General features: G+C 61.5%; 8 protein-coding genes across 8 annotated transcripts in view; 5 read left to right on the top strand and 3 right to left on the bottom strand.

Moving 5' to 3' along the window:
* MNEG_0140 (acetate kinase) overlaps positions 1–107 on the top strand; it is a gene marked incomplete at both ends in the record, with an annotated part of 2,263 nt that extends 2,156 nt beyond the window's left edge. Inside the window, one exon of the mRNA XM_014051381.1 lies at positions 21–107. Within this exon, the coding sequence (XP_013906835.1) occupies positions 21–107 (87 nt within the window). The remainder of the gene's footprint in view (positions 1–20) is intronic.
* Positions 108–1,477: 1,370 nt separating this feature from the next.
* MNEG_0139 (anthranilate synthase component II) lies at positions 1,478–2,978 on the top strand (the record flags this gene model as incomplete). Its single annotated transcript, XM_014051380.1, has 5 exons — positions 1,478–1,486; positions 1,572–1,680; positions 1,893–2,003; positions 2,255–2,345; positions 2,744–2,978. 5 exons carry the CDS (start codon positions 1,478–1,480, stop codon positions 2,976–2,978), a joined length of 555 nt encoding a protein of 184 aa, XP_013906834.1.
* Positions 2,979–4,629: 1,651 nt separating this feature from the next.
* Positions 4,630–5,874, top strand: MNEG_0138 (phytanoyl-CoA dioxygenase; the record flags this gene model as incomplete). The annotated part of the gene is made up of 4 exons (XM_014051379.1): positions 4,630–4,708; positions 4,945–5,082; positions 5,291–5,429; positions 5,688–5,874. 4 exons carry the CDS (start codon positions 4,630–4,632, stop codon positions 5,872–5,874), a joined length of 543 nt encoding a protein of 180 aa, XP_013906833.1.
* A 621-nt stretch (positions 5,875–6,495) lies between these two features.
* Positions 6,496–7,944, top strand: MNEG_0137 (pre-mRNA-splicing factor SPF27; the record flags this gene model as incomplete). The annotated part of the gene is made up of 4 exons (XM_014051378.1): positions 6,496–6,728; positions 6,913–6,979; positions 7,154–7,348; positions 7,579–7,944. The coding sequence occupies 4 exons, from the start codon at positions 6,496–6,498 to the stop codon at positions 7,942–7,944; spliced, it is 861 nt and encodes a 286-aa protein (XP_013906832.1).
* Positions 7,945–8,323: 379 nt separating this feature from the next.
* MNEG_0136 (Syntaxin-51) lies at positions 8,324–9,831 on the bottom strand (the record flags this gene model as incomplete). Its single annotated transcript, XM_014051377.1, has 4 exons — positions 8,324–8,554; positions 8,874–9,150; positions 9,435–9,571; positions 9,757–9,831. 4 exons carry the CDS (start codon positions 9,829–9,831, stop codon positions 8,324–8,326), a joined length of 720 nt encoding a protein of 239 aa, XP_013906831.1.
* Positions 9,832–10,478: 647 nt separating this feature from the next.
* On the top strand, positions 10,479–16,414 carry MNEG_0135 (hypothetical protein; the record flags this gene model as incomplete). The annotated part of the gene is made up of 19 exons (XM_014051376.1): positions 10,479–10,499; positions 10,710–10,863; positions 11,076–11,186; positions 11,452–11,547; positions 11,751–11,842; positions 12,046–12,138; positions 12,255–12,341; positions 12,549–12,739; positions 12,977–13,025; positions 13,320–13,447; positions 13,672–13,742; positions 13,966–14,123; positions 14,324–14,398; positions 14,568–14,665; positions 14,886–15,062; positions 15,183–15,310; positions 15,560–15,770; positions 15,955–16,048; positions 16,199–16,414. The coding sequence occupies 19 exons, from the start codon at positions 10,479–10,481 to the stop codon at positions 16,412–16,414; spliced, it is 2,250 nt and encodes a 749-aa protein (XP_013906830.1).
* A 2,806-nt stretch (positions 16,415–19,220) lies between these two features.
* MNEG_0134 (hypothetical protein) lies at positions 19,221–20,459 on the bottom strand (the record flags this gene model as incomplete). The annotated part of the gene is made up of 1 exon (XM_014051375.1): positions 19,221–20,459. One exon carries the CDS (start codon positions 20,457–20,459, stop codon positions 19,221–19,223), a length of 1,239 nt encoding a protein of 412 aa, XP_013906829.1.
* A 1,252-nt stretch (positions 20,460–21,711) lies between these two features.
* Positions 21,712–24,494, bottom strand: part of MNEG_0133 (Sugar transport protein 10) — a gene marked incomplete at both ends in the record, with an annotated part of 5,057 nt that continues 2,274 nt past the window's right edge. The window contains 8 exons of the mRNA XM_014051374.1: positions 21,712–21,828; positions 22,187–22,278; positions 22,447–22,492; positions 22,900–23,090; positions 23,468–23,525; positions 23,753–23,792; positions 23,959–24,081; positions 24,317–24,399. Coding sequence (XP_013906828.1) covers positions 21,712–21,828; positions 22,187–22,278; positions 22,447–22,492; positions 22,900–23,090; positions 23,468–23,525; positions 23,753–23,792; positions 23,959–24,081; positions 24,317–24,399 — 750 coding nt within the window. The remainder of the gene's footprint in view (positions 21,829–22,186; positions 22,279–22,446; positions 22,493–22,899; positions 23,091–23,467; positions 23,526–23,752; positions 23,793–23,958; positions 24,082–24,316; positions 24,400–24,494) is intronic.

The following is a 24,494-nucleotide window of genomic DNA, read 5'->3' as shown; positions in this document are numbered from 1 at the left end:
AAATCATCTTGCCCGCCTAGGTGCTCGTGATCCCGACAGACGAGGAGCTGTCCATAGCGCAGCAGACTCTGGAGGTCGTCTCCACAGAGGCCAGCGCCGCCGCCTGAAGTGGCACATGGGGATGGCATGAGGCAGCATCGTCAAAGTGGAGAGTGTGCCACAGTGATGGTTCGACCGGATCCGGCGACGGCGAGGCGTGCATGGCCTGCCTTGCAAAAGCAGGTCGCAAGATACCAGCAGGAATGTCTTGATAAGTAGCATTTGCGCCGGCAAGGAATGTGCAGATGGGCACAAATTGGTCGCAGGCAGGGGCAGGTGCAGCAGGAGTCAGGTGCTTTGTGACCTGGCTTGCATGAAGTGTGGGCCGTAGATAGCTCAAGAGGCACATGGAGGAGATCCCAACCTCCCTTCTTTGATGGTTTTTATGAGTGCGGACATGGACGCTTTTGATGGAGCATGCAGTCCTGCAGGTGTTTCTTTTCTGACGGCAGTCGGCGGCAAGGCGCGGCCTCCCAAGATCCGGCGTGTGTGTGCCACCTCTCATGCGTCGAAGCTGCCCCTCTTGCATGCAATCGATCATAGCATGCTCAACTGCAGCTTCCACGAATGCGTTCAGCCGCCTCGCAACAGTAACAAGGCGCTCCAGTGTGCCAGTGATGTCACGGCAGGTTTGTTGGCACATAGATCATGGCAGGTGTGTCTATCTTAGAACCAGTACACAATTCAACCATGCCACATTTGCCATGTGGGTGTCACCGGTGGTGGCCTCCTTCAGTCACCACAGGGTGACGGCGTCCTCCTCACTGCATGCATGCGACTTCGGTGATTTCTCTCCTGCTTTATGGGGATGCTTGCATCTCTGCTCACAGTCCAACGCAGCGTGCCATTGCGGTCTTCATCACCTTGTCATTGGTCAACACCTGCAGGAGTGATGCAGTCTCAGCGTTGCCATGGTTTTGAACGCAAATCAACAATTCTATGTATCTTGGCACTCTAATTGCGCAGAAATTGGTCAAAATCCTAATCGGCACCCTCGTTCGTTCTGCTCTCGGCACAAGATGGCAGCAACGCAGCGTGACTCGTGTTTCCTGCAAAGCCGACAAAATTACATCCCACAGCTTCGATTTCATCATAGCCGCAGGAACGACACACCATCACATGCTCAGTAGGCACTGCAGCAGCGCGGGCGTGCTGCCCGCACGGCAGCGTAAGTGGATCCTGGATGTCTAGATTGCTCATGTTACATCGCGACATTCGAGTTGCTGACTTACAGCGCACTCGCAGGGCTGGCAGCGGCGCCTGTTCGGGGCACGCATCGACGAACCAGGACAGCAGCGAAGGCCGCAGTGGCCGAAAAGAAAGGTCCCGTGGTCGTCATTGATAACTATGACAGCTTCACTTACAACCTGTGCCAGGCAAGCACAGGCAGTCGTGTCATGCCGCACCTGCTGCATGCTCTTGCTGCTATGCGTGCGAAATGGTGCGGGTGCGTGCTGCTGTCCAGCCACCAGTCGGCAGCTGTTGCTGAGGGGATATCGGCACACTGTTTGTAATACTCACCTCTGCCGCAGTATCTGGGAGATCTTGGGGCTGACTTTGTGGTCTTTAAGAACGACGAGAAGACCGTGGAAGAGATTCGCGCGATGAACCCGGCGGGGGTCTTGGTGTCTCCGGGGCCAGGTGAGGCCACAGCACGCATCATGGGGGGCAGGGAACGGCGGTTGACGACTACATGGATTGAAATGTCCTAGGCGACCCATCTGTCCAATAGCTGTTGCAGCTGCCAGGGGCCGCCGATGCATTGGGCTTCTAATACCCCTCTAGAGCGACCACCGTAGGCACCAGAACCACCTGCCGGCGTGACCCTGTCATCACCAACACATAACACGCAGGCCGGCCAGTGGACTCGGGCATCTCTCTGCAGGCAGTGAAGGAGCTGGGGCCGGACTTCCCCCTGTTTGGCGTATGCATGGGGCATCAGTGCATCGGCGAGGCGTTTGGAGGTGCGGCAGCAGCAGCAACCGGGTTCCGGGCAGCTGGCTGATGGCCCGTAAGGTGGCAGTAGCACGAGTCATCTGCTAAGGCCGCTGGCCACTTTGCGAGCGCTTTGCTCTTGAACAGTTGGATAAAGCTCAGCAGCAGCGACCGCTGACGGCCGCGCTCCTTGCGCGACCTTGCTTGCGACGGTGCATGACCAAAGCCGATGTGTCCAGCCTGTCGCTGCTGCCCGCCCCCTCCCACCCACGCACGACAGGTGACGTGGTGCGGGCACCCACTGGCGTGATGCACGGGAAAACTTCGCCTGTCTTCCACACCAACGCGGGCATCCTGGAGGGCTTGGAAAAGTGAGTGGCTCGGCTGTGCTTGGATTAGAGGCCTGACAGGTACACTTGCCAGCGTTGGTTTCGCCACTCGGTTGCTGTCTGCCATCAAAGGTCCTCGTCATCACTTTGGATAGGGCCACGGGTTGACGGAACGACGGAATTGTGGATTGGCACCGCCCTTCAAATGCACTTGGCAGTTTTGCCCTGGCCCTTGCCTTGTGCAGCCCTCAGTGCTGCATGTTGGCGCTACGCCCACCTTGGCATGTGCGCGCAGCCACGCCTTTTGGTGCGTGTGTGCACACACGCATGCGACGACAAGAACTCATGCATGCACGGACGCGCGTGCACAAAATCCTCATACATGCGAAATTCACACATGACGTGCGTACATCCAAACTCCGCACACACCTGGATCACAGCCCTTTTGAGGCAGGGCGGTACCACAGCCTTGTGATTGACAAGGCGAAGTGCCCCGATGACCTGGAGGTCACCGCCTGGACTGAGGACGGCACCATCATGGGCGTGCGGCACAAGCGCTACCCTCACATCCAAGGGGTGCAGTTTCACCCGGAGTCCATCATCACGGCGGGCGGGAAGCGGATCGTGGAGAACTGGGTCAAGATCACGCGCGGGGAGCTGGCGCCGACTATTTGAGTGATCATGGTTTGCTCCTGGTTTGAGGCATGTGGGGTCGTTGTGTTCATGGCAGCAATCATGGACGCGTGGCGGCCATATTACCTGAGTGTAACTCATTTTTTGCCGCCTCCGCCCAGGGGCGGCAGCTGGTGAATCTGAGGGCAGGTGGCTGCGAGGAGAAAGGGCAGCCAAGGCAGTGGTGGCTTCCCCAAAGGCAGGGCAGTAACAAATAACATAACGCATTAGTGCAAACTGAGGGGAGCTGGCTGCCACTGCAGTGGGCTGTGTCAACTCGCCGCCGCCGATCAACTGCCAGTTGCACACCATGGCCAGCAGCGTCCCACGATTGATTATCAGCCAACAAATGACAATCAACGATCGGTGATATGAACTGATTTAGTAGGTTGCTGACCAAATTATGGTTACGCAGCATCTCGGACGATTGGAGAAAGTGAGGAGCAACGGAACAACCAACGCAGCTTTTGAACAGAAGATTCTCGCTCTTGACCGCAACCCTGTCTACACCAAATGTGCAGCACTCTCCCTCGCACTCCCTTCCCCCAGGTGCCCTGTCAGCCTGTGCAGTCAGGGCGTGTCAGCGTGCGCACCTGCAAGAGCCAAAGGCGAACTGCGTGCTGTGCCTCCCCCTCCAAGGACACGTCAAGTCACTCAACTGCTAGTGGCTACCACGTCTGCCAGGCGGACCGCGACGCCTTCTCGGCAAATGGGTGTGGGGGTGCTTGAGGTTCATATGCCCTCCTGCAGCAGTGGCCCCGGCCTGATCGATCCAGACCGTGCTTGACCTGTAGTGCACCATAGAACACTCACATGGTGCAGCGCATGGACAGTTCATGCATATCAAGCTGCCACAATATCTCCGACCCGCGCTCCGACGCCTTGACACCCGCACACCGGCCCTACCCACCGCGGCGGCGGCGCCGATTAGATATGTGGTGATCAAAGGCGTGCTGTCTGAGGAGGAGATGGCATCAGACATAGACCCGGTGCGCCCTAACCAGTGGCGGGGCCCAGCGAGGCCGAGGCTGCAAAGACTGACCGGTCCTCCCCGTCAACCACCCTTGGTTTTGTAGCAGGCAGGCAGGCACGCCCGCGCACACACACTTGTGGTAAACCCTTGAGCATCCTGCTGCCCTGATCGCCTGACACGCCCACAGACGTATTTCGCATTCTTGAGGGGCGAGATATTGGTGCCAGGCAGAGACGCGATGGAAATGGGCGCCGGCGCGCTGGCCGCACTGGACGACTCGGCCGGCGCGCCCAGGGCGGCCGCTGGCCGGGAGGCTGGAGGCTGTGCTGCCGAGACAGGTGTCGATGTGCGCGGCGATGACAGAGGTGGCGCTTGCTTTGCTCTGTACAACATAATGCTGCCGCGGATGTACCAAAAGGCCTGGCAGGGCAACGTGTTTGAACTGCGTGCCCTGGTGAGCGTTCCTGGAAACCCCACTTGCAAAATCCCAGCGGCTGAGCCTCATTGCTGCCGCCTGCCCAGTGCAAGCATGTGTCACTCTGCCTGTGAATTCAAGAGAGTATGCTTGAGGTGTCGCCTGCTGATCCATTCCCGTGCTGCTTCGCCACCCTCACCCCTGTTTCCACCTTGCCAACTTGGTGTTCCTTCAAGGACATCGCCAACCAGTTGAGGGGCGGCGATATGGCCATCGACTTTGATCAGATCTTTGCGAAGGCGCCCCACTCGGGCGGGTCCGCCTTCCAGTGGCACCAGGACCAGGGTGAGCGCCATCCCCTTGCTCCCCTTTTCCAAGGTACAGCTGATGTTGGCGTATGGATTGGGCGCGGGTTGGGAGGTACCCCACCTAGGTTACGCTTCCTCAGCTTGTTTCATGGCTTCGAGGGGCACTTGCGCGTGCAAGCAACCCCCATATCAAACAATATGTGCAGGAAGGATAGTGGTGACGTTCCCCGTCGCCCTTGCCGAGGCCTCCGTTCCCACCCTGCATTCCACCAGCGTACTGGCCACGAATGGATGCTGATGCCTCGGCGGCCACGTGCTGGCTGGCCGTCTCTGACACCACCCTGGAGAACGGCTGCTTGCGCTACCTGCCAGGCAGCCACAAGGAGGAGGAGCTGCGCCCACACTTCACAAGTGAAGGGCAGGCTGCAGGCTGCTGGCTTCGGGCAGCAGGGCTGCATGGCCCTTAATTCGGCAGCACTGTCTGCTGCCTGCAAGGCGTGCAAGTGTCGGCTATTGAGCACCAATCCGGGTGCAACACCACCAGCAACGCAGTGCATGCGACTGAGCACATAAATCGCTCCTCATCACCACGCTGCCCACCTGCTGCACCGCTGAGCAGTGGGCAGCTGCCGCGAGTCCGCCACCACGCTGTTCACCCCCATTGACGAAGACCGCGAGCACCCCGCGCACGTGCCCGTTTCTTGGGGCGACCTGATTGTGCACCATGAGCGCTGCCTGCACGCCTCTGCGCCCAACAGGTGGGCTGAATGCGAGATTGAATAGCAACGTGTGGGTTCTGTTGCCGGTTGTCTCTCTCACGGCCTGGCCACAGCCGATGCGCCTCTGGCCCGTTGATTGCCACACTTCTTGGCACCAGCACCCAGCATGCGCCAGTCTGTCGCACGACAGCACGTGTGCTTGCAGCTACTCTTCACTTGGTTCGCCGAGTAGTTTTCGCTCTGAGGCCATGTGTCCAGACGGCCCCACACAATGACCTTGCCCCGGCCCCCGCAAAGGTCTGATGGCTGGCGCTACGTGTATGTGCTGTCTCTACATAAGGCCGCCTGGGTGGCCGCAGAGCGCGCGGCTGGCATCACCTACTCCTACAACGACCCTATCAGCTGGTCGTCCTGGAACCGCTGGCCAATGGCCGGCGGAGCCGAAGAGGGCGGCACACAGGGCGGGGGGCAGGAGCGGCGCTGATTTGTGATGCCTGCGGTTGGCACAGAGGTGCAGCCACACGTGAAGTGCGTCCGCGCGGCAGGGCAAAGCGAACGCGGCTTGCAGCTGAAAACAGACAGGTTGAGAGGTCCATAATTACCCCGTCATCGACAGCACTAGATCTGTTGTTATACATAAAGTTATTACTGCCACAATTACGTGGGCAGTAGATTGATGTATGGGAGGCTGTGATACGGTAATGCAGGGGCACACTGGGTCAGGATTGGCTCTTCTCCGGCTTCCTTGCTACCAGTGCTGTTCCATCAAGGATCACAACCAAACGTCGATTGATCCCAGGGTTGTGGAACAGATCTGCTGCAACTTTACCACTGGAAACTGGAAACTGGAAACTGGAAGCTGCGGATAGCTGTCAGCAACCCAGCGCCTTGTGCGTTGCGACCAGGTTGTGCAAGGGGAGGGGTCGCGAGCAGCTACTAGGAGGCGGCCAGCCAACACCCTGTAGACGGCGGGTAACTGAAGCTGACACGGTCACTCCACAACATAGAGAGATTTCAGGTTTACTGAATACTTCACACGCACGTCTAGCACGTTTGGTAAGATACTTGATCTGAGACACCAGATCAGTCTGCGGAGTAAGGACCAATGGCACAGAAAGTCTTAGCTATCGAGTCAGCGAAGAGGCCAGGGGAGGAGCTCATAGACGCCCTTCCCTATATAGACCCCCTGACGCCAGACATCAAGAAGCAAGTGGAGTCGTTGATAGAGGCAGAGATGCGGAATAGCACAAAGCGGCCCGCTGACTATCTGAAGGAGCTGCCGGCGCTGCCGCCGGCCAAGTTCGAGGGCCACCCGCTGCTGCTGCAGGAGTACGAGCGGTGCGTTGCACCTCGCCGCACAGCTGCTCCTTGTGCTGCATCTTCGCCTCCAATGCTGTGCTCACATGCTCATATTGTTGTTCCTGAGTGTCTGGGCTGCGTGAGCGGCAGGCAGCACTGCGCTGCTGCTGCCCTGGATCCCGTTGAGCGGCACTCAAACCCATCGATGTTGATCACGACGCAGGGTGCGCGCGCGGCAGCCGATGCCGCCTTTGGACATCACGCGGTTTAGGCTGGATCCACCGCCGCAGGTGGGCAATCGGGCAGGCTGCCAGCTATGTTGCAGCGGCATGAGGCTATGCTGCCTAGTGGCTGGCCAGGTGGTGGTCCTGGTTTGACTCTTTGGACTCTTTCCGTAGCCCCTGCGTCACTTCCACCATCCAGTGCCGCAAACTCTTGCCCCTCGCGTAATCCTCGTCCCTCAGGCCCGCCGCGGCGACCCTGCCGCGTGGCGCACAGCGCTGGACAACGCCAACGCGCAGCTGGAGCACCAGCTGAACCGCATCGCTAACCTGGAGCTGCTGCTCAAGTTCGGCCCAAACACGTGGCGCGCACAGGCCGCGCTCAGCGCCGCGGCAGCAAAGCAGCTGGAGTCGCAGCTCGCAGACACGCGCAAGCAGGTGGGGCCGAGTGGCAGAGGGGACCACTTGTGTGGCAGTGCCTCTGAGATAGCTCTAATTAATTGATCGCTCGAATCAATTGAAGGGTGGCTGCTGCTGCAAAGCCCCACTTGTTGCTGAGGCACCAGCACTGTGCTAGCACCACCCTGAGCCCCCTGCCACCTCCCTGGCAGGTTCCAGCACACCGAACCCTCACCCTCAGCACCACCCTGTTGCCCCTCTTTCCGCAGATTGATGCGCTCAATCGGGAGCGCAAGGTGCAGCAGATGGCAGCCGGCATCGAGCTGCGGCGGCTTGAGGACGAGTGGGCGAACGCGGTGCGCAAGAACCTGGAGATATCCATGGCCTGCGAGAAGCTGGAGGCAGAGGTGGACGCGCTGACTGCGCAGCTGCCGCAGCAGGAGGAGGGGCAGCAGGGGCAGCAGCAGCAGCAGCAGCAGCAGCAGCAGCAGGAGGGCGGCAGCGGTGATGATCAACAGGGACAGCAGGAGCAGCAGCAGCAGCAGCACGGCGACGGCAACAACAGCAGCGAAGTCAGCAAAGAGCTGGCAAACGGGCAGCACACACGGGACGAGGCCGAGCCAATGGATGAGTAATCCAGTTACAATTGAGAAGGATGTGTACATGTATGCATAGGACTGCAGGTGGGTGGTGACTACGTTGCTAGAATGGCCAGAATACACGGCAACGCAGCATGCAGGCATCAACGGAAAGGCAGAGATGCAAATTTAACACAACCCAATGCCGAAAAAAACCGATTGGACTGCTCTGCAGCGCCGCGACAAAGGCTCAGACGGCGGGCGCAAGAGCACGCCAGCAATGTAGCTCGTACAGAGGTCCAGCGCGACAAGCAGCCAAAATGCGGAGAGGGCTTCACAGATGAAAGAGGCAGCGATGTGCTTGCATGCAAACACAATGCTTTGCGGACCAGCATGCCAAAGGACGCTGCTGCCTCAAAAGAACAACAGCGAAAGGTTAACCAAAGATGCGGATGACCTTGAACGCGACCAGCATCAAGAGTGTAAGCACCACAATCAACCCAAAAATGAACAGCCCGCCCTTCCAATTGCTGCTGTGCTTGATGATGTGCCGCACACGCTTTGTGGCGGCGCGCAGGCGGCTGTGTGTGACATCCACGTCCTCCTCCAGGTCACCCAGCAGTCGCGTGTGCAGATCGAGCTCCTCACCAATAGTCACAGCGATGTGCTGCGCGAGGGGGGGAGGGTGCGGATGTTGCACGTGGTGCGGACCGTCTCGGGCAGCACATCGCTGAAACTGCTGATCAATTAAAATATATCAAGGCAGCCTAGGGTGCATGGCAGCTCACTGCTGCCATGCACCTGCATACCTTGAAAAGCCTTTGAGTCCTCAAAAGCTCTCGTGTACAGCAAGACACTCGCGAATGGCTTCCAGGGCAGGCATTTTCACAACCACTTCAGTCCGTCACATTGCAAAGTACCCAGCCTGCGGTTGAGCCAAGCCCCCAGGCGCCTCCCGCAAAATCTTGCTACAATAATCCACCCACCTTTGTGCTGGTGACCGTCTTCTCCATCTGCTCCAGCTCCCGATCTTGCTGCTGCATCACCTGCTCCTGCAGCTGCAACATGCCCCGAGAGTCCAGCTGCGCCGTCACCTCTGTCTCGCGCGCCGGCCCCCCGCCGCCCCTGCCGCTGCTGCCGCCCGCCATGAGCGACTCGCGGTCTGAGTGCTGCTGCTGGCGCTTGAGTGACTCTTGTATCTGCTCTCGGCGGTTCTTGAGCACGTGCAGCAGGTCGCGCCGACGAAACCGCTCCTGCTCGCTCCTGCACCAGGGAGGGGGGGAGGGGCAGGCCGGGGCTGCACCCTCAAACCTGTCCTGTTTTGCACGCTTCTCCCTGCTGCCTCTGCTGCTTTTGCTGTGGCTGCAGCGACTGCTTCCAAAGGCCGCAACGCGTTGGCAACCATGCATTTGCAGACCACGTTGGCACAGTGCACACGCAGCTGCCTATGAGCGGTGGGTGCCCGCAAGGATCATCAGCAGTATGCCGTCCCGCTCGCTGCAGCAAATGCGACACCGCATCACTGCTTGATCGCGCCTGCCGCTCACAGGCTGTTGGCATCGTCAGAGTCGAGCCACCGGTACAGGCTGTCAAGCGTTGTGCCCAGCGTGCCCAGCTTGCGGCGCGCTGCGGCAGTCATACGGGATGCCTCGGGCCCGCCATCGGGATGATTGACGTTGCGATCCTGCGGGCGCAAACCGCGAGGCGCACGTTGTGTGCATACGTTGTGTCGGGCAATGCAAGCGCTAGCTGCGCACATGGCACCGCAGCACCTGCAGCTCCTTGAAAGGCCCCCGTGCTGCCACGGGCGCGACGGCTGTTTGAAACCCTATCCCTTTCAACGCTCTTTCATGGCCTTGCGAAGCGGACCTGGATCAACTGCACGATTTCTTGCGTGAGCTCCTTGCAGACGCCGTACTCCTTCAGCCACGAGTCCGTGTCCATACGAAAACCTGCAATATTCACATGTTCCCTCGTGAAAGCTGACGGGCCCAGGCTCGACGTACTGCAACCCTCGACAAGCGGCATCCCCTTCACCTGAAGGCATGGTCGCTGCTTCTGGTGGCGTGAGCAGGAAGCCACTGTATCTGTCCACTGTTCAGCAAGAGCTACCGCATGATATCGTGTTGTACGCTGATGGCCGCCGTCCATCACTCTCGCAAACAATCCGCACAAGTGACAGGTTCGCCGTTCAAATGCCCGTTTGAACCGTTCACCATCACTTGGGAGGTTTCACATTAGCGCTCATTTAAGCTTGTGCCACTGCAGTACCATAGAGCGGCACTTTATGCGCCCTTGATTCAGTGTTGATGATCTGCGCGGGCGCGCTTCTGGAGACCAACTTATTATCACAGATAATAATACTTAGGGTGAATCAGCTCAAATAGATCGACATAAGCCGGGTGTGGATCGGTTGTTGCGCATTGATATCCTGCCTGCGTCGCAATGCTTGTGCCGTGGGCTGACGCCACGTGGTTGACGCACATTTTGACTCAGGGCACCTGTTCGGACCGACCACGACTCGCTGCACGCATCACGGTACACGCAAGTGCGACCGCACAAGCGGTCAGACTGCCCCACTCTCTGCAGACATGTTTGCAGCGGCTCCGCCGGTAAGCAAATCAATCAAATTGGTACTCGTATGAACAGGAACCTGTCTCACTGCTCAGCCAAGGTCTGATGGGCGCTGACCTGTCGGACGCACGGTGCGCAAATGCTGCACCCCATTTTGCGGCCAACGTGCCAACTCCATCTTTCCGCTGTCAGGCCATGATCAACCCGCCGTGCCCAGTGCAATTAAACCCCCTGCTTGATCACTGCAGGGCCTCTCCCAGGTCGCGGCCATGCTGGCGCCACGCGTACACGGCGCTGACGCAGACCAGGTGGAATCGTTCCTCAGGGTGGCGCTGGGGGATCGCGGCGGCAGCGGGCTACGGGTGGTGGTGGAAGGGAGCGACGCCGCTGCGCAGGTCTTTGGTAAGCAGGCTTGTTACGCTCATAAACAGGGTGTAGTTGTGCCTACGTGACTGCAGCCGAGATTCGGACTGCTGGTGGATACCGTGTGCATCAGAAGACCGGCCTTGCTGCTCAAGCGAAAGGGGCCCCACCCCTTGCAGTGGGCAAGGCAACCTTCGCAGTGGGCAAGGCAAGCCTGGACCGGCACCGGCAATCCGCTCACACTCCGCCAGGCGCCGCGTTTGCCCTGGACGCGCTGAGCTCGCTGGCGGCCGTGAACCGCGCCAACTGCTCCAAGCTCGCGGCGCTGGGGCGGGACGTCATCATAATCCTGGATGCTGCGGGTGAGGGGGGCCGACGGGGCCAGGGGCGGCGCGAGGCTGCACTGGTGGTGGTGGCACGGCAGGAATCCTGGCGTGGACGGCGGGTCGTGGTTGCTGGGCGAGACAGGCGACATGCAGCGGAGGAAGCAGCAAGTGCAGCTGGCCTGGTGGCGCGGTCACAAAGGTCAGCTCCTGCTGGGCCCTGTTCCGCAGCCGCCAGCTGTGAGGGCCCAAAAGCCCATCCCCACCGCTGTCCGTATCGCCCCGCTGCCTCGCCCCATGGTAGGCCGCAAGGGAGCCAGCGTGGATCCCACGATGCTGAGCGCCCTGGCCGCCTGCTTTGACGATTGCTGCGCCCTGGTGGACAGCTTCTCTCAGACTGGTGGGTGCGGCTCTCAGCCCAGTGACCCCAACCCGGATGGCTCAGCCCACGCACGCGCAGTTGCTGTTGTTGGCATCTGCGATGCAGCAAGTGTCGCGCTGGCAGCAGAGACGAACCTTGCCTGCACCCTGCAGGGCGCGCCGCGGGGGTGCCGCGACCTGCACAGCTGGCCGTGAAGCGGCTGCCCTTCCCACGCACCGCAGGCTGGCTGCTGCGCGTGGCCTGCGACGAGCAGCTGCGCGAGGAGTTTGTGACAATGCACGAGGCCGTTCAGGAGATCCTCAAGGTGTTCTTAGTGTTTGGAGGGGCCAGCCGGAGCTGCGGGGTCTAAAAAGATTTGCAACAACCTTGCAGCGGGCCCTGCCCGACGGCATCAACAGCCTGCGGGCAGGCGCATCAGCGGGGGTGGGGGGCGGGGGGTAATGATCCTGCAGCAACGGCAGTGCTGTCTGGTGAACCAGCTTTCCTGAGGGTCCTGCGGGCCTCCCACCCACGCAGAGTGACAACCTCGCGCAGCTGCCGGGCGGCCGCGACATGCCGGCGGCTGACTACGCCAACCTGCACAAGGTCGTGCGGCGCACACTCAAGCAGGTGCGGCGGCTGGCAGGGGGGCGCGAGGGCGGCGGACTTGGGGGATGCGTGCGCGCGCTCTCTCCTCCGGAGTGTCGACCCTTGCCACTGACTGCAGCTGTGCGCGTGCCGCGCAGCTGGGCCGCGGTGACGTCACTGCCGGCGTGCTGGCGGCGCGAGATGCCGACTCTGGGGCTGCCAAGGAGCTGGCGGCGCAGCTGGAGGTGGGACCCTGCCTTGAGGTCGCGCGGCCGCGCCGCTCCCCCCCGCGTGGTGGGGCAGCCGCAGCACAGGGTGATCCGGGGCTCGTTGCTGTCGCTCTCCTCGTCTGCTTTCGCAGCTGCAGACTGGGGATGCTGCTATCCTCGACCCTGGAGATCCTAGCCCCGCCACCTCCGCCCTCGCGCCCCTTCCTGTTTTCTCGCCGCCAGGTCAAGCCCTCCCAGGTGGCGGCCGAGGCGCGCCGCGTGCCGGAGTCTGGCCTCGGCATTGACGCCCTCTTCAGGAGCCTGCTGCAGGCTGCGTCCCCCGGCTTCCCTGGCAGCGGCCTGCCTGGTGGCGCTGGCGGCAACGCGCCGGGGGCGGGGGGAGACCAGGCTGAGGACTTCCGCCGGCTGTTCGAGTGAGTCATTGATGCTGGGCGTTGCCTTCTGCAAGGTGCTTCCAGGCTGCAGGTTGCGACAGCCCGCCTATTGGTTGGGTCAAGCATGGAGGGCTAAGCCCAGCATCTGAACGCTCCTACGAGTCAGCACGGGAGGGCTGCAACGGCGATGCGGGCTGTGCACGTGTGTCCATTGCCAGCCTGTGTGCTCGCTTTTGCTCAGGGATGTTTGCCTACCAACCTGGCTTTGCTGTTCAGGTGGTACGACGCTGACAAGAGCGGCGCGATAGAGCTGCCTGAGCTGCAGGTTGGCCGTGCAGCCAGGGTTCAGGGCAGCGTGCGGCTTGGATGGGAGGGGGGCTGTGTGGAGGGAAATGCTTTGGGATAATCTTGCCACACAGGCGCGGGCCCTGCAATGGCCAGACCACAGTGTCAATCTTGCTCAACCCGCTTACCTGTGTGGGTTGAAAAAGCATCCCACATGATCCGGCCTTAGTTTTCTCCACTAACACAATTGTGTGTGTATGCATGCATGTACATGCGTGCATGTGTGCGCGCACACACACACATGCGCATGCGTGCCGCCCCCTGCTGTCCCCAGCGCGTGCTGTCCGACCTGGGCCTGCTGGAGGGCAAGGCGGCGCGCGAGGTCGCGGCCTGCGTGGAGGCCAACATGCGCGCCGCCGACGAGGCGGGCGAGGGCGTGCTCAGTCTGGAGGCGTTCAGCAGGTGCGGCGGTTGCGCGGGGCCGCTGGGGGGGGGGCGGATCTCTGGAAGCGCGGCTTAGCAATGGCGAGCGTTGCGGGTGTGGTGTGGTGGGGAATCGCATTGCAGGTCGCAGCAGGGGTGCAGGTGCAGAAGTTCTTTGTGGGCTGCCCTATAAGAGTCCAAAAAGCTGAGTTTGTTGCCCTGGAGAAGTGGACGCGGCGCACCCCTACGCTACCCTCCTGCAGGTGGTATGCGACGCTGGGGGTGAGCCATGCGCGCCAGCAGCTGCGCTCCAAGATGGGGCTCCAGGCCGAGGGTGAGGGCCGCCGACCCCGGCTCACAACGCTCATGTCTGACGCGTGGCTTGGCTGCTGCCGAGTAGATTGGCCCTGGGTCACACCCGCCGGCATGTTTCATCGCGTCTGCCCCGAGCACACCCCACACATGCACGTATGGCATCAAAGACCCAAACTCTTAACCCCCATCTTGACGCGCGTTGCCACACCCCTTGTGCAAATACACTGTTCCCTCCTATTCAGATGACCTGCGCTCTGTGTTTGCCGCGTTCTCGTCGTTCGGCGCGCGCGAGGCCGCAGCGCGCGACATGGACGGCGCGGCGCTGATCAAGATGGTGCGCGACGCGGGGCTGCTGGGCGGCGGCCTCACGCCCACGGCGGTCGACCTCGTCTTTGCAAAGGTGCGCGGGGGCCGCACAGCAAGCAGTGGCGCTGAGAAGGCCAGGCGAGGGATTGCTGCAGGGCGGCGTAGCTTGTAACGGGCGGGAGTCCCCTTGGCTGCCGAGGCTTCAAGCATTCGTGCGACGTGTCGTTCGTGCAGCGCACCGCGACGCCTGTTCGTGAGGCTGCTGCGCACCTTTGACTGTCGTGATCTGCACAGGTCAAGTCCAAGGGAGTGCGTCGCATCACTTTTGACCAGTTCCTCTCGGCCCTCTGTGACTTTGCCGACAAGAAGGTATGCCTTGCAGACTCCTTGTTTTTGGTTTCACAAGGGCACCTTGCAATGTCCAAATCTTCTGGGCAGACTCACTTTGAGCTGCCGCCCCAGCCTTGCGGCTGCTTTCCTCAGAGCCGCCGTCGTGCCCAGCCTCCCCTGCCGTGTGCTTGCTCCTGCGCTCGCTCAGGGCACAAGCTTCGAGGAGGTGGCGGCGCGCGTGCTTCAGGCGGGCGGCCCTGTGGCCACCGCCACCAAGGCCGACGCTGTGCGCCTGCACGACGACAGGTGGGGAGAAGGTCCACAAATGTGTTGCCAACCATCCTCGCGTGCGATGGCAGCCATTAGCAGCACTGAGCTGCGCTCCGGCTGACAAGCCGGCCTGCTGGTCCACGGCTGCGTCCCTGCCTCGCCGAATGCGGCACCAGGCTGCTCCCTCCTCTCTACGCGTGTACCCCAAGCAGCAGCAGCGCACCCCCTCCGCACCGGCCCCGTCCATCCCCTGCAGGTCTCAATACACGGGCGTGCACAAGCGCGGCGGCCCCACCGCCGTCGACGACGTGTTTGACCTGGCGGCCTTCCTGGACCGTGACAAGAGCGCCGCCGCGGCCAACGCTGCCGCCCCCGGCGCGCCCGGCGCCGGGGCGGCGGCCTGCAGGGACAGGCGGGTGTCGACCGCTGGCAGGTGGGCAAGGGCTGCCGTGGGCAGGGTTGACATGCTGCGGCCTGCATGTGCGTGATCTTGCACAAAATCAATTTGAGTCATGTGCCAAGCTTCGTTGCTTGTATACAAAACCGTCCGCAGGAGCCCGGGGCTGCCGGTGTCGCGCGTGGTGACGCCCGCCGCCTCGCGCCGCACGTCAACCGGGCCCACAACACCCGGGCTCAGCGCCGCTCCCACCGCTGCCAACAGCCGGCGGGTGTCCCACTCGGGTGAGAGCTTGCTCGGAAACTGGGGGCAGTTCAATGATGGTGTCTTGCTGCCGTGCTCTCCTATGCAAAGGTGGCCCTTGACGCACACCCGCTGCGCCACAGCAGGTGCCGGGGCGAGCCGGCGGGGTAGCAGGCCCGGGGCAGTGCAGTGAGGGCAAGAGTGCAAGACAGAGACACCTGGATTGGGGTGGGTCCAGCATATAGCATCGCCTCTGAGATCACGCCTCCTCCCTGTCGAAAAACCGTCAGGCGACGACGCGGCTTTGTCGGGGCCCGCGCCCCTGCAGGACGTGTTTGCCTCCTTTGCGCGCTTTGGCATCCACGACCGCGACGCCGGCGGCGCACGGGCCGCGGCCGCGGCCACGCCGCCCGTGCGGCGGTTTCAGACGTTCGCCGCGACACCCGACAGCGTGGGCAAGGGGCCGGCCACGCTGGGGGCGGTGCAGATGGACGGCTTCAGGTGGGTGTGGGGCTGGGCGCATCCTGCGTGTGAGATGTGCCCACGCCGGGGCCGCGCACTGCGCGCGATCTGTTGAGCATGCCAGCCAGTGAAATGTAAAATCTTACTGCTGCATGCTCTGCACGGGGCTGCACCTCGTCATGTCTTATCCCCCAACACCCCCTCTCTTCACCCCACCCCGCAGGTTTGCCAAGCTGTGCCGCGAGGCTGGCCTGGTGGACGGTAAAAAGCTCAGCCTGACCTCTGTCGACCTCATCTTCACCAAGGCAAAAGCCAAGGTGGGTGCCGAGCACGCTGGGTATCAGTGGAGCCGTTTTGCCGTGCCCAGTTCTGGGCAATCTGCACACATGCCTTCATATGCAGCCACGCACGCTGCGCCCTGACACTGTCCATATTCCCCCCCTCCCTCCCGCGCGCGCCTCACGCAGGGGGCGAAGAAGATTGGTTTCGACGAGTTCAGGCGCGCTCTGCAGATGGTGGCCGACGCCAAGGGCTGCGCCCTGGACGCCGTCGCGTCCGCCGTCGAGGGCTGCGGCGGGCCCGCCATCGGGAGCGCCACCACGCCGGACGCGGTGCGCTTCCACGACGACGCGCGGCGCACGCCCGCTGCGGCAGGCGCGGGCGGCGGCGGCAGGGACTGCTGAGGCAGAGGTCATGGGCCTGTCAAGGGGCAGGGGCGACGCAAATGACACGGGGAAATGCACATCTGCGCCTGAGGCGGAGGCTCAAGTTTTCATTCTGTGCATGCCGATCTGGGCAAGGGGAAGCCATGCAACGTCCGGGGCACCCTGGTTGGTGCATCACATGTAGCTGCAATTGACCCTTATGAGTTTGCCCCTTATTGACCATGACCAACTCGTGTTGAGTTGACCAGGCTCGCATCTCACATACCGTACTGTCTTGTTGATTGCGACTGCGACACAACCACAAGCTGACAGGCGGCACCGAGCAACCAACCACAATGTGTTGCGATCATCACGCCCTGCATGCATGGGGCTACCCCTGGGCAACACGTATGTTGTTTACATCGCGTGTTGACGGTATCACACCCATCAAACTTCCGACGCCGGCGCTGCTGCTGCTGCTGCTCACATAATTTGCTCATAAACAGTGGTAAAGCAAGTGGGATGGGTGTGAGCGCATATGCACAGCTCTTGGAAGGGGTGTCACGACAATGAGTCAGTACGTTCAAACACCATGTCACTGCAGAAGGTAGGTTGGTTTGTCCAATTGGCGATACTGGGCTGTGCCGGGTAAGGAACAGACGGAGAGGGGGATGTTGTGGATGAAGCCACACTGCAGTCAAGAAAGTCATGTTGCATTGGTTGCGCTGCCAAATCCGTGCCAAATGTACGCTGGCTCTTGCCTACCGCCAGCTGACGCGGCTCCTGCGCAGAGAAAGCGTGCGGTTGGCACCCGTCAGGGGGTACCCAGCCGCCTGCTGTGCGCCAACCCCTACGCTGCCGCCTGCCGCCCGCTGCTGCGTCTCTCGCGCCGACAGGCTGCGCTTCAAGATGCCCAGCGGCTTTGAGGGTGTGAGGAGCTCCTGGAGTGACATAACCGCTCGCAAACCCCTGCGGGATCCACAGCTGGTGCCGCTGCTCGTGCTGCATGTGCTGCCAACGCTGGCCCTGCGCTCCGCCATGCTGCTCGCGGCGCGTGCTGGCCCCAGGGCCCCCACGCTGGCGCGGCGCCAGATGCGCGACGCGGGCACCGTGCGACGCAGTATGTGGTTGTAGCCCCCACTGCTGTGCATGTTGCTTCCTGCAGATGCCACATCAGCATGCCCCAGCCTGTTCTGCGCCTCGCCCGCCAGGGAATCAGCTCTGTCCTCGCACTCGGCGGCGTCCCCCTCGCCAGTTTCGGCGGCTACGTAGCTGGCGCTCCCATCACGCCCGATGCAGTCGCTGCCCAGAGTCGAGATGGAGTCAGCTGACAGCTCATCATCGTATGCTCCAATCAGAACCAACCCTGTGCTGCACGGGGAGCCGTCCCCGCCTGCTGCAAGCTGTAGCTCGCGCTGCTGCAGCCACCGCTCGCGCGCCGCCACGCTGCACTCCCGCGCCTCGATCTCGACCGCGTGCGCCTCGAGCGCCGCGCGCTCCGCGGCGACGAGCGCGAGCAGCGGGCGGATGCGCGCGCCGAGGGCGGTGATGACGGCCGCCTCCACCTGCTCCCGCACCTTATAGGGCAGGCGGCTCATCCCCGCGTCGCCGGCAACGGCCGCCGTTGCGAGCGCGGCGTTGCTGCGGTCCTCGAGCGCTGCCGCAGCCGCCAGTGCGGAAGGCGCCGGCTGCGCCCCGCCTGCTGTTGTTGCTGCTGCTTCCTGGTCGCTGGCTGCTGACGAGGCCTGCCGCTGATCCAGGCGGGCAAGCAGCGTCCACGGGTCGCACCCACTCAGCTGCCGCTTGATACCCTCGGCAGCGGCAATCGTCAGCAGCTCGCCTTCCCATGGCAGGTTTGGGGTATTGCTGCTCACAGCACCGTCTGCCTGATGGTTGTCAAGAAACAAGGGGTTCACCGCCAGCGGCACAAACACAAGGCTGCCGGTTCGATCGACGGGGCAAAACACGCCTGCATCCTGGCGCTTCCCATGGCGTCCTCTCCGCGCCTGCGAGGCGGTTGTGCGCACAGTCAGAGTTCCGAATGATTGTGTGTGGATCAAACTAAAAGGGATCTCTGCAACAGTTGTTGTCGCCTCACGCAGGACGCGGGACGTTCCCGCACTTCAAGTACCTCCGGCGGCGATCTGCTGGGCCATGAGGCTCTACGGGGGCTTATGAAGAACCTTTTCATGCATTTTTTTGTCGTCGAGGAAAGGCTCGCACCTTTCCGAGTAGCCGGACAACGCGAATCAGCAGGGATGTCCCGTTCCAGACGACCAAGATTTTTAAGAGCATTCTACAGGCACATTTCTCCTTGTCACACGGTTATGTGACGTGGGTGCCCCGCGTTGCGGTAGCCGCGGCGGTTTCGTAGCTGCTTTGCCCTTGAGTTCGCGAATGTATACGTGATGTCATCATTGAGCTTTAGTCGGTGATTGAATCGACTCGCACTAACTGACCACCTCGAGCATGATGGGTAGTGCCACTCCGTCCAGGAGTTGAGGGGTCTGCGCTGGGGTGAGTGCACAGCGTTGGCCCAAGGCAGTGCAACCTTGAGGGTCTGCTCAAAAACAGAGTGACTAGGGGTTACATCAGAGGACATAAAGGATTAATGCTGCAATTGAGACCCGTGGTGCGGGACAGGTATTGAATGACTACAAACGCGCAGGCATGAACATCGCAGATTTCTGCCTCCTGCCAGCGCTTCGCTGCCGCGGACCGCGGCAGTTCCGCAGTGCAATTCAAAGCCAGTACAGGAGCCATAAAACAGCAGCTATCTAGAATCTTCAAACCACAAGCAGGCACCAGCCACGCACACTGGACGGTGCAGGCCTCGCGGCGCACGTCACTTGTAGATGCCCTGCAGCGCCCACCGCACGCCAAAACCAAACGCGCAGCACGCCACCTGCAGCGCGAGGATCCGCACGCACAGCGCGTTCTCGCTGCAGTTTCCGAACAGCTGCAGCGTCAGGTTGACCAGGTTCCAATCCGGTTTGTCCTTCGGCCGCAGCAGGCCGGTCTTCGGGTCAAACACCGGCAGCCGGTGGCGCGGGCAGGGCACGAGCCCAAACAGCTGCGGCGTTGAATAAACAAAGTTGAAGACCTGGGGAATTAGGAACAGCAGCAGCGTCTCGGACTGGTGGCCGAGGATGCCCGCGACGGCGATGGTCATGCCCGCAAAGTAGGTGAAGGTGTCTCCCACGAAGACGCGGCTGGGGTACCAATTGAAGGCCAGCAGGCCCATGGTGGTGGCCGCGAGCGGCAGCACTAGGTACACCGAGAAGAGGTGCGCGTCGCGCAGCGCGGGCACGCCGCCTGCAAACCCCGAGAGCTCGATCAGGTTGTGCAGCAGCAGCGCGCACGCGACGATGAACGTCTGGCCGGCCTCGAGGCCGTTGACGCCGGCGAGGATGTTGATGCTGTTAGTGCAAAAGATGGTGAGGGCGACCATGTAGGCCTTGTACAGGGGCCCGAGCTCGAGGAACGACGGTAGCCCGATCGCGGCCTGCAGCGGCTTGGGCACGGCGACGCCGGTCCCTCCGCTGTACGCGACGAGGAGTGGCAGCGACGCAAACAGCGGCAGGATGAGCTTGACGCGCCATCGGATGTCAAGAACGTCGTCCGCGAAGCCCAGGAACACCATGAAGCAGATTGTGGCGAGGGCGGCGTTGTAATCAACCAGCCACGCGTCTGGCAGCGCCTCCAGCCGCAGCTTGCCCCGAAAGCCGCTCGTCACAAAGGCGACGATGCTGTCCGCGTCATAGTAGTGCAGCAGCTCAAAGCAGATGATGCACAGCAGAAAGGCGCACGCCGGCGCAAGGCCCGCCGACTCGGGGATCGGCGTGTCTGCGCCGGGTGTGCCCTGCTTGTTGAGGTCCTTGCCGCATATGCCGCGGGATAGAGTCTTCTGCGCCACTAGCGGTACCAGCCACCTTGCCACAAAGAAACCCGCGAGGCTCACGGCCGCGCTGATGAGGATGGATCGGAAAGTCTTCTGGTCCTCGATCTGAAACAGGAAGTATGCTGGGCCTGCAAGCCCCAGGGCCGTCAGCAGCGCAAGCTGCATTGGCCGTGGGACCGCCATGGCCCCGATGATGGGATGCCCAGATTGGTTGGGATCAAATTTTTCGAAGTTGCTGTTGCCGTGACACCTCTATACTTCAAAGCTCAAAATGGGCAGTAGGCCGTAGTGATATGGGGGCAAATGACTGCATGTGCACCAATGCGCGAGCAGATGCTGCTCACCTACCTGGCCGACGCGCTGACGCACGCTGTTGCGGAGTTCCGATGATGGCAAGCCGCCTGTCACAACTTGCATCAACGCACGCTTGTACTCTAACACAGCTATATCACTGCGGTAGCTAATGTTGTTGTGATGCAGCTCCCACGATGCACCGGTACCGTTCTTGCCGGCGGTCAACCCCTCCATATGTGCGCCTGTACAAGCGCTCGCGCGCTTTGGATCGCAGCCTTGGCTCCTTAAAATGCGAGAGAGTTTTGCACGAGGAGTAGGACGTCTACTTGCTGTTCAAACCGGCATTGCGCACATGACATTCATGCAGTCAAACAACACATCAAATTGAGCAAAACGCGGGTTTGCCGCTGCGCAAAGGTGAAATGGTACATCTACCCCGCCCGGCAACAAACAGATCTGCTGGGTGGGCTAGCTGGGTGGGCTGCAAGATCAGTGTGCATGCTGGTTGCTGCTCGCAAGAGCAGCTGGGGAATCAGCACCGAAATACCTTGCATCTCAAAGGAGCCGCGCAACCAATCAAGGTTCAGCCACGGTTGCGGATCAAAAAACTCCAGTTTGACTTCCAAAAGCGGTGCATTCAACAGGGGTAGAGTCCTGATATGTTATTGCTTGCGGGCAAAAACTTTATCAAATGGCCTGACAAGGCGCAGCAAAGTGCGGGCCTGGCAGAGGCAAAATTGCCGGCCTTGGTGTTTGCCTGAGAAAGCTCCCACGCGAGTTGCAGGCCAGACGCCGGCGCCGGGCAGGTGTGTTGCCAGCAGAAGCAGGACGAATTGATGGATCCGAGGCTTTTATTGCGATACCTAACCAGCAACGGCTTGACACCTGCTCTGTGGTTGATCGAAGCCACTGCCATGCTCTGGTTTTGTTGGTAAGGCACGATTTCCATCCACCAGCAAACATTCGAAGCCGTCCGTCGTCCAAACCCTCCGCGCAGGCATTGCAGCACTGACCCGCGCTGCCTGAGCAGGAGCAACTAAGGGGCGCCCCTTGGGCCACCCCTCCTATTCCCTGGCCCCTGGCGCAGCCGCGTTCCGAGTGGCTGGGCCGAGGAGCATGCGGTTGCGTCGTAGCAGAAGGCCTATACGGCGGCCGTGTCCTTTGGCGGCCGAGCAGCCTTGGTTGGGGCAACTGTCGCCGCTGACCCGTTCTCGGGGCGCGGCGCGCCCTTCACCACGTGGCTCCAAAGCCAGTGCTTCTGCAGTGAGGGATGGGGCAGCCACGCAGATGCGCGTTGGAGGCATCGCCTCTGCTGCACCAAGTCAAAGCATAACCGGCCCAAAAGCGTCTGCGCGTCTTCCAGCCGTCGGCCAAACCCTCCCCCCCTTGGTGCTCCCTTTTGGCCAGCCACCCACCAAGCCAACCCTCGCCCCACTAGCTGGCAGCCGCAGCGCATGCGGCACGCAGAACTTTGATTGATGGTTCGCTCATGTGCCATGGCGACCCCATGAGCGTGGGTGGCTCCAGGAGCGGGCGACCGCGGGGCGTGTAACGACCGCAATCCATGGCTGAAACACAGATTGGCAGTAAGCTACGCGGCTGTCTTGACAACCCACCTGCATGATGACCTCATTCAGCTCCTCAATGGGCACACCCTTGGTCTCAGGGACACAGAAGAACACAAACAGCGACATCAGGAGCACAAAGCCTGCCGTGGCGGACAGGATGCGCGAGGGTGGCGTTTGCAGGGTGGGCATGGACAGGTCGCACAACTGAGGACGCGCGCTGCACAGGCTCGCTCTAAGGCGCTCCGTGTGGGCCAAAAGGGCAGGGCAGTATGGGACTTGTGAAGCGCCGCGCCGTCCGCATCCCTCACCCGCAAAGAGGAAGAAGATTCCGTACTTGAGGTCACACAGCCCCGTCTTTAGTGTAGGGGGAGCACAGTGGACAGCGGCCGGCGGGTGGCAGAGGGGTGGGGATGAGTTGGGGGTGGACGGCAAACAGGAACCCGGACCAAAGTCAAGCAGGTGGGCGCCTACAGACGAAGAGGCCGACCCAGGGGGCGGGCAGATCAAGCGTACCCATCTTGCTTCAGTCAAACTCAACCGAGGACGTCCACTTCATTGCCTCCCCCTCCCCCAACCCCCTCTCATATATACTACCAGGGCCCGCCACCAAATTGCAAATCCACCCGCCATGCAAAATCTGCCGCAAACGCCGATTCCCCGCGAACACAAACACACACATTGCAACACACGCCCCTCGCGCCCCACGCACGACCCCTTGCGCCACCCCATGTGCCGCGCCCGGCAGTCGACTGGGGACCCACCAGGAAGACCTGGCCGATGAGGAAAGTGAACAGGAAGTTGGTGAGGGTCGCGATGCCCATGCCTGCGGCGCGTGTCTCCAGGGGCTGGATCTCTGAGGGCACCAGCCAGCCCAGGGGCCCCCAGGACCAGGCGAAGCCGGCCACGTAGATGCAGATGAGTGCCACAATAGCCGAGCTCATTGCAGTGTTGCCTGCGGTCGCGAGGATGTAGGAGGTGCGCGAGTGTGAGTGCTGGCATGCATGAAAACGTGTGTGTGTGCGCGCGCGTGTGTGTGTGTGTGTGTGCACGCGCACGTGCGGTGTGCGTGTGTGTGTGTGTGTGTGTGCACGCGCACGTGCGGTGTGCGTGTGTGGAGCAGGGGACGCAAGAGCACAATGGCATGATGACGGTGTGTCTGCGGAGCAGCATCGCATGTCACAGCCTGCCCTGATCCTGCATTATAAGCGTGGGAAGGCATTGCTGCATTTCCATGGCCGATGCAGGAGAAGCAAACAGGCCAAATTGAGAATTGGGCATACAAAAGTGGTGGACAAGTGCTTTCTGTGAGGGCTGTGCCTTCGGACTGACCTGGCGACATGAAGTTGTAGTGGATCAAGATGCCCACGGCAACCTCACACGCAAGCATCTGTATTGAGGGACAGCATTGACAGGGTTTGGAAGAGATGTGAGAATGCAATACATGCTCTTTCAACTCAGGACGATGTCCTGATAAATGCAGAGTCAGCAGGGACAGGTAGTCAAGGGGCACGGGCGGAACAGCAAGGAGTGCTGGGGACACGCTGGCGCGCCCCTTTGAGCACGTGTGCAGCAAGACGCAACAGTGGCTCCGGCCTAGGCTGCGCCCCAACTCACCTGAGCACCGCCCTGCAGGAACAAGAAGCGGCGCCCCGCCCTGCGGCCAATAGTGGGACGCACAGGGGCACGCTTTTGATCAACCAGCCCGTGCAGCCCTCTCGCCACAGACCGCCGACGCCCATGGCAGCAGGCTCATCGTCGGGCCACTCAGCCACCTGCTGAGCTGCCAAACATGCGCGTCCCTCTGCACACTCCCGGCCCACCTGTCCACCACCACGATGGCCACCAGCGTAGACACCACGTTGACCGCGCCCGTCACCACCGACGCCAGCAGGGAGGCGTTGGAGGATGCGCCGGTCGCCTGGAACAGCTGGGGCGCATAAAACCTGCAGAGGGCGGGCGTGTCGGGATGCAATCGGGACCCGATCTTGTCTGCAGCAACGCAGGGCGTATCGCCATTGTAAGACCCGAATACCGCATATGCGCATGCCTTGAAATTCAGTGTTGATAACAGGGGCTAAAAGTACAACTCAGCGGCTCCTGCTAGCCCAACCCACCCACCCACCCTCCCAACCCCAACCCTCTATCGGCCGCGCCTCGCCGGTTGGGCCTCCCTCTCACATGATGGCGTTGATGCCCGTGAGCTGCTGGAAGGCAGGGATCAGCACCGTGATGACCAGCTGGGGCCAGTAGCGGCGCCTCACCTGTGGGTTTGCGTGTGTGTGTGTGTGTGTGTGTGTGTGTGTGTGTGTGTGTGTGTGTGTGTGTGTGCGTGTGCGTGTGTGTGTGTGTGTGCGTG

The sequence above is a fragment of the Monoraphidium neglectum genome, assembly GCF_000611645.1.
Source record: "Monoraphidium neglectum strain SAG 48.87 unplaced genomic scaffold scaffold00009, whole genome shotgun sequence".
NCBI classification, from domain to species: domain Eukaryota; kingdom Viridiplantae; phylum Chlorophyta; class Chlorophyceae; order Sphaeropleales; family Selenastraceae; genus Monoraphidium; species Monoraphidium neglectum.
This window is presented reverse-complemented; position numbering and strand designations above follow the sequence as displayed.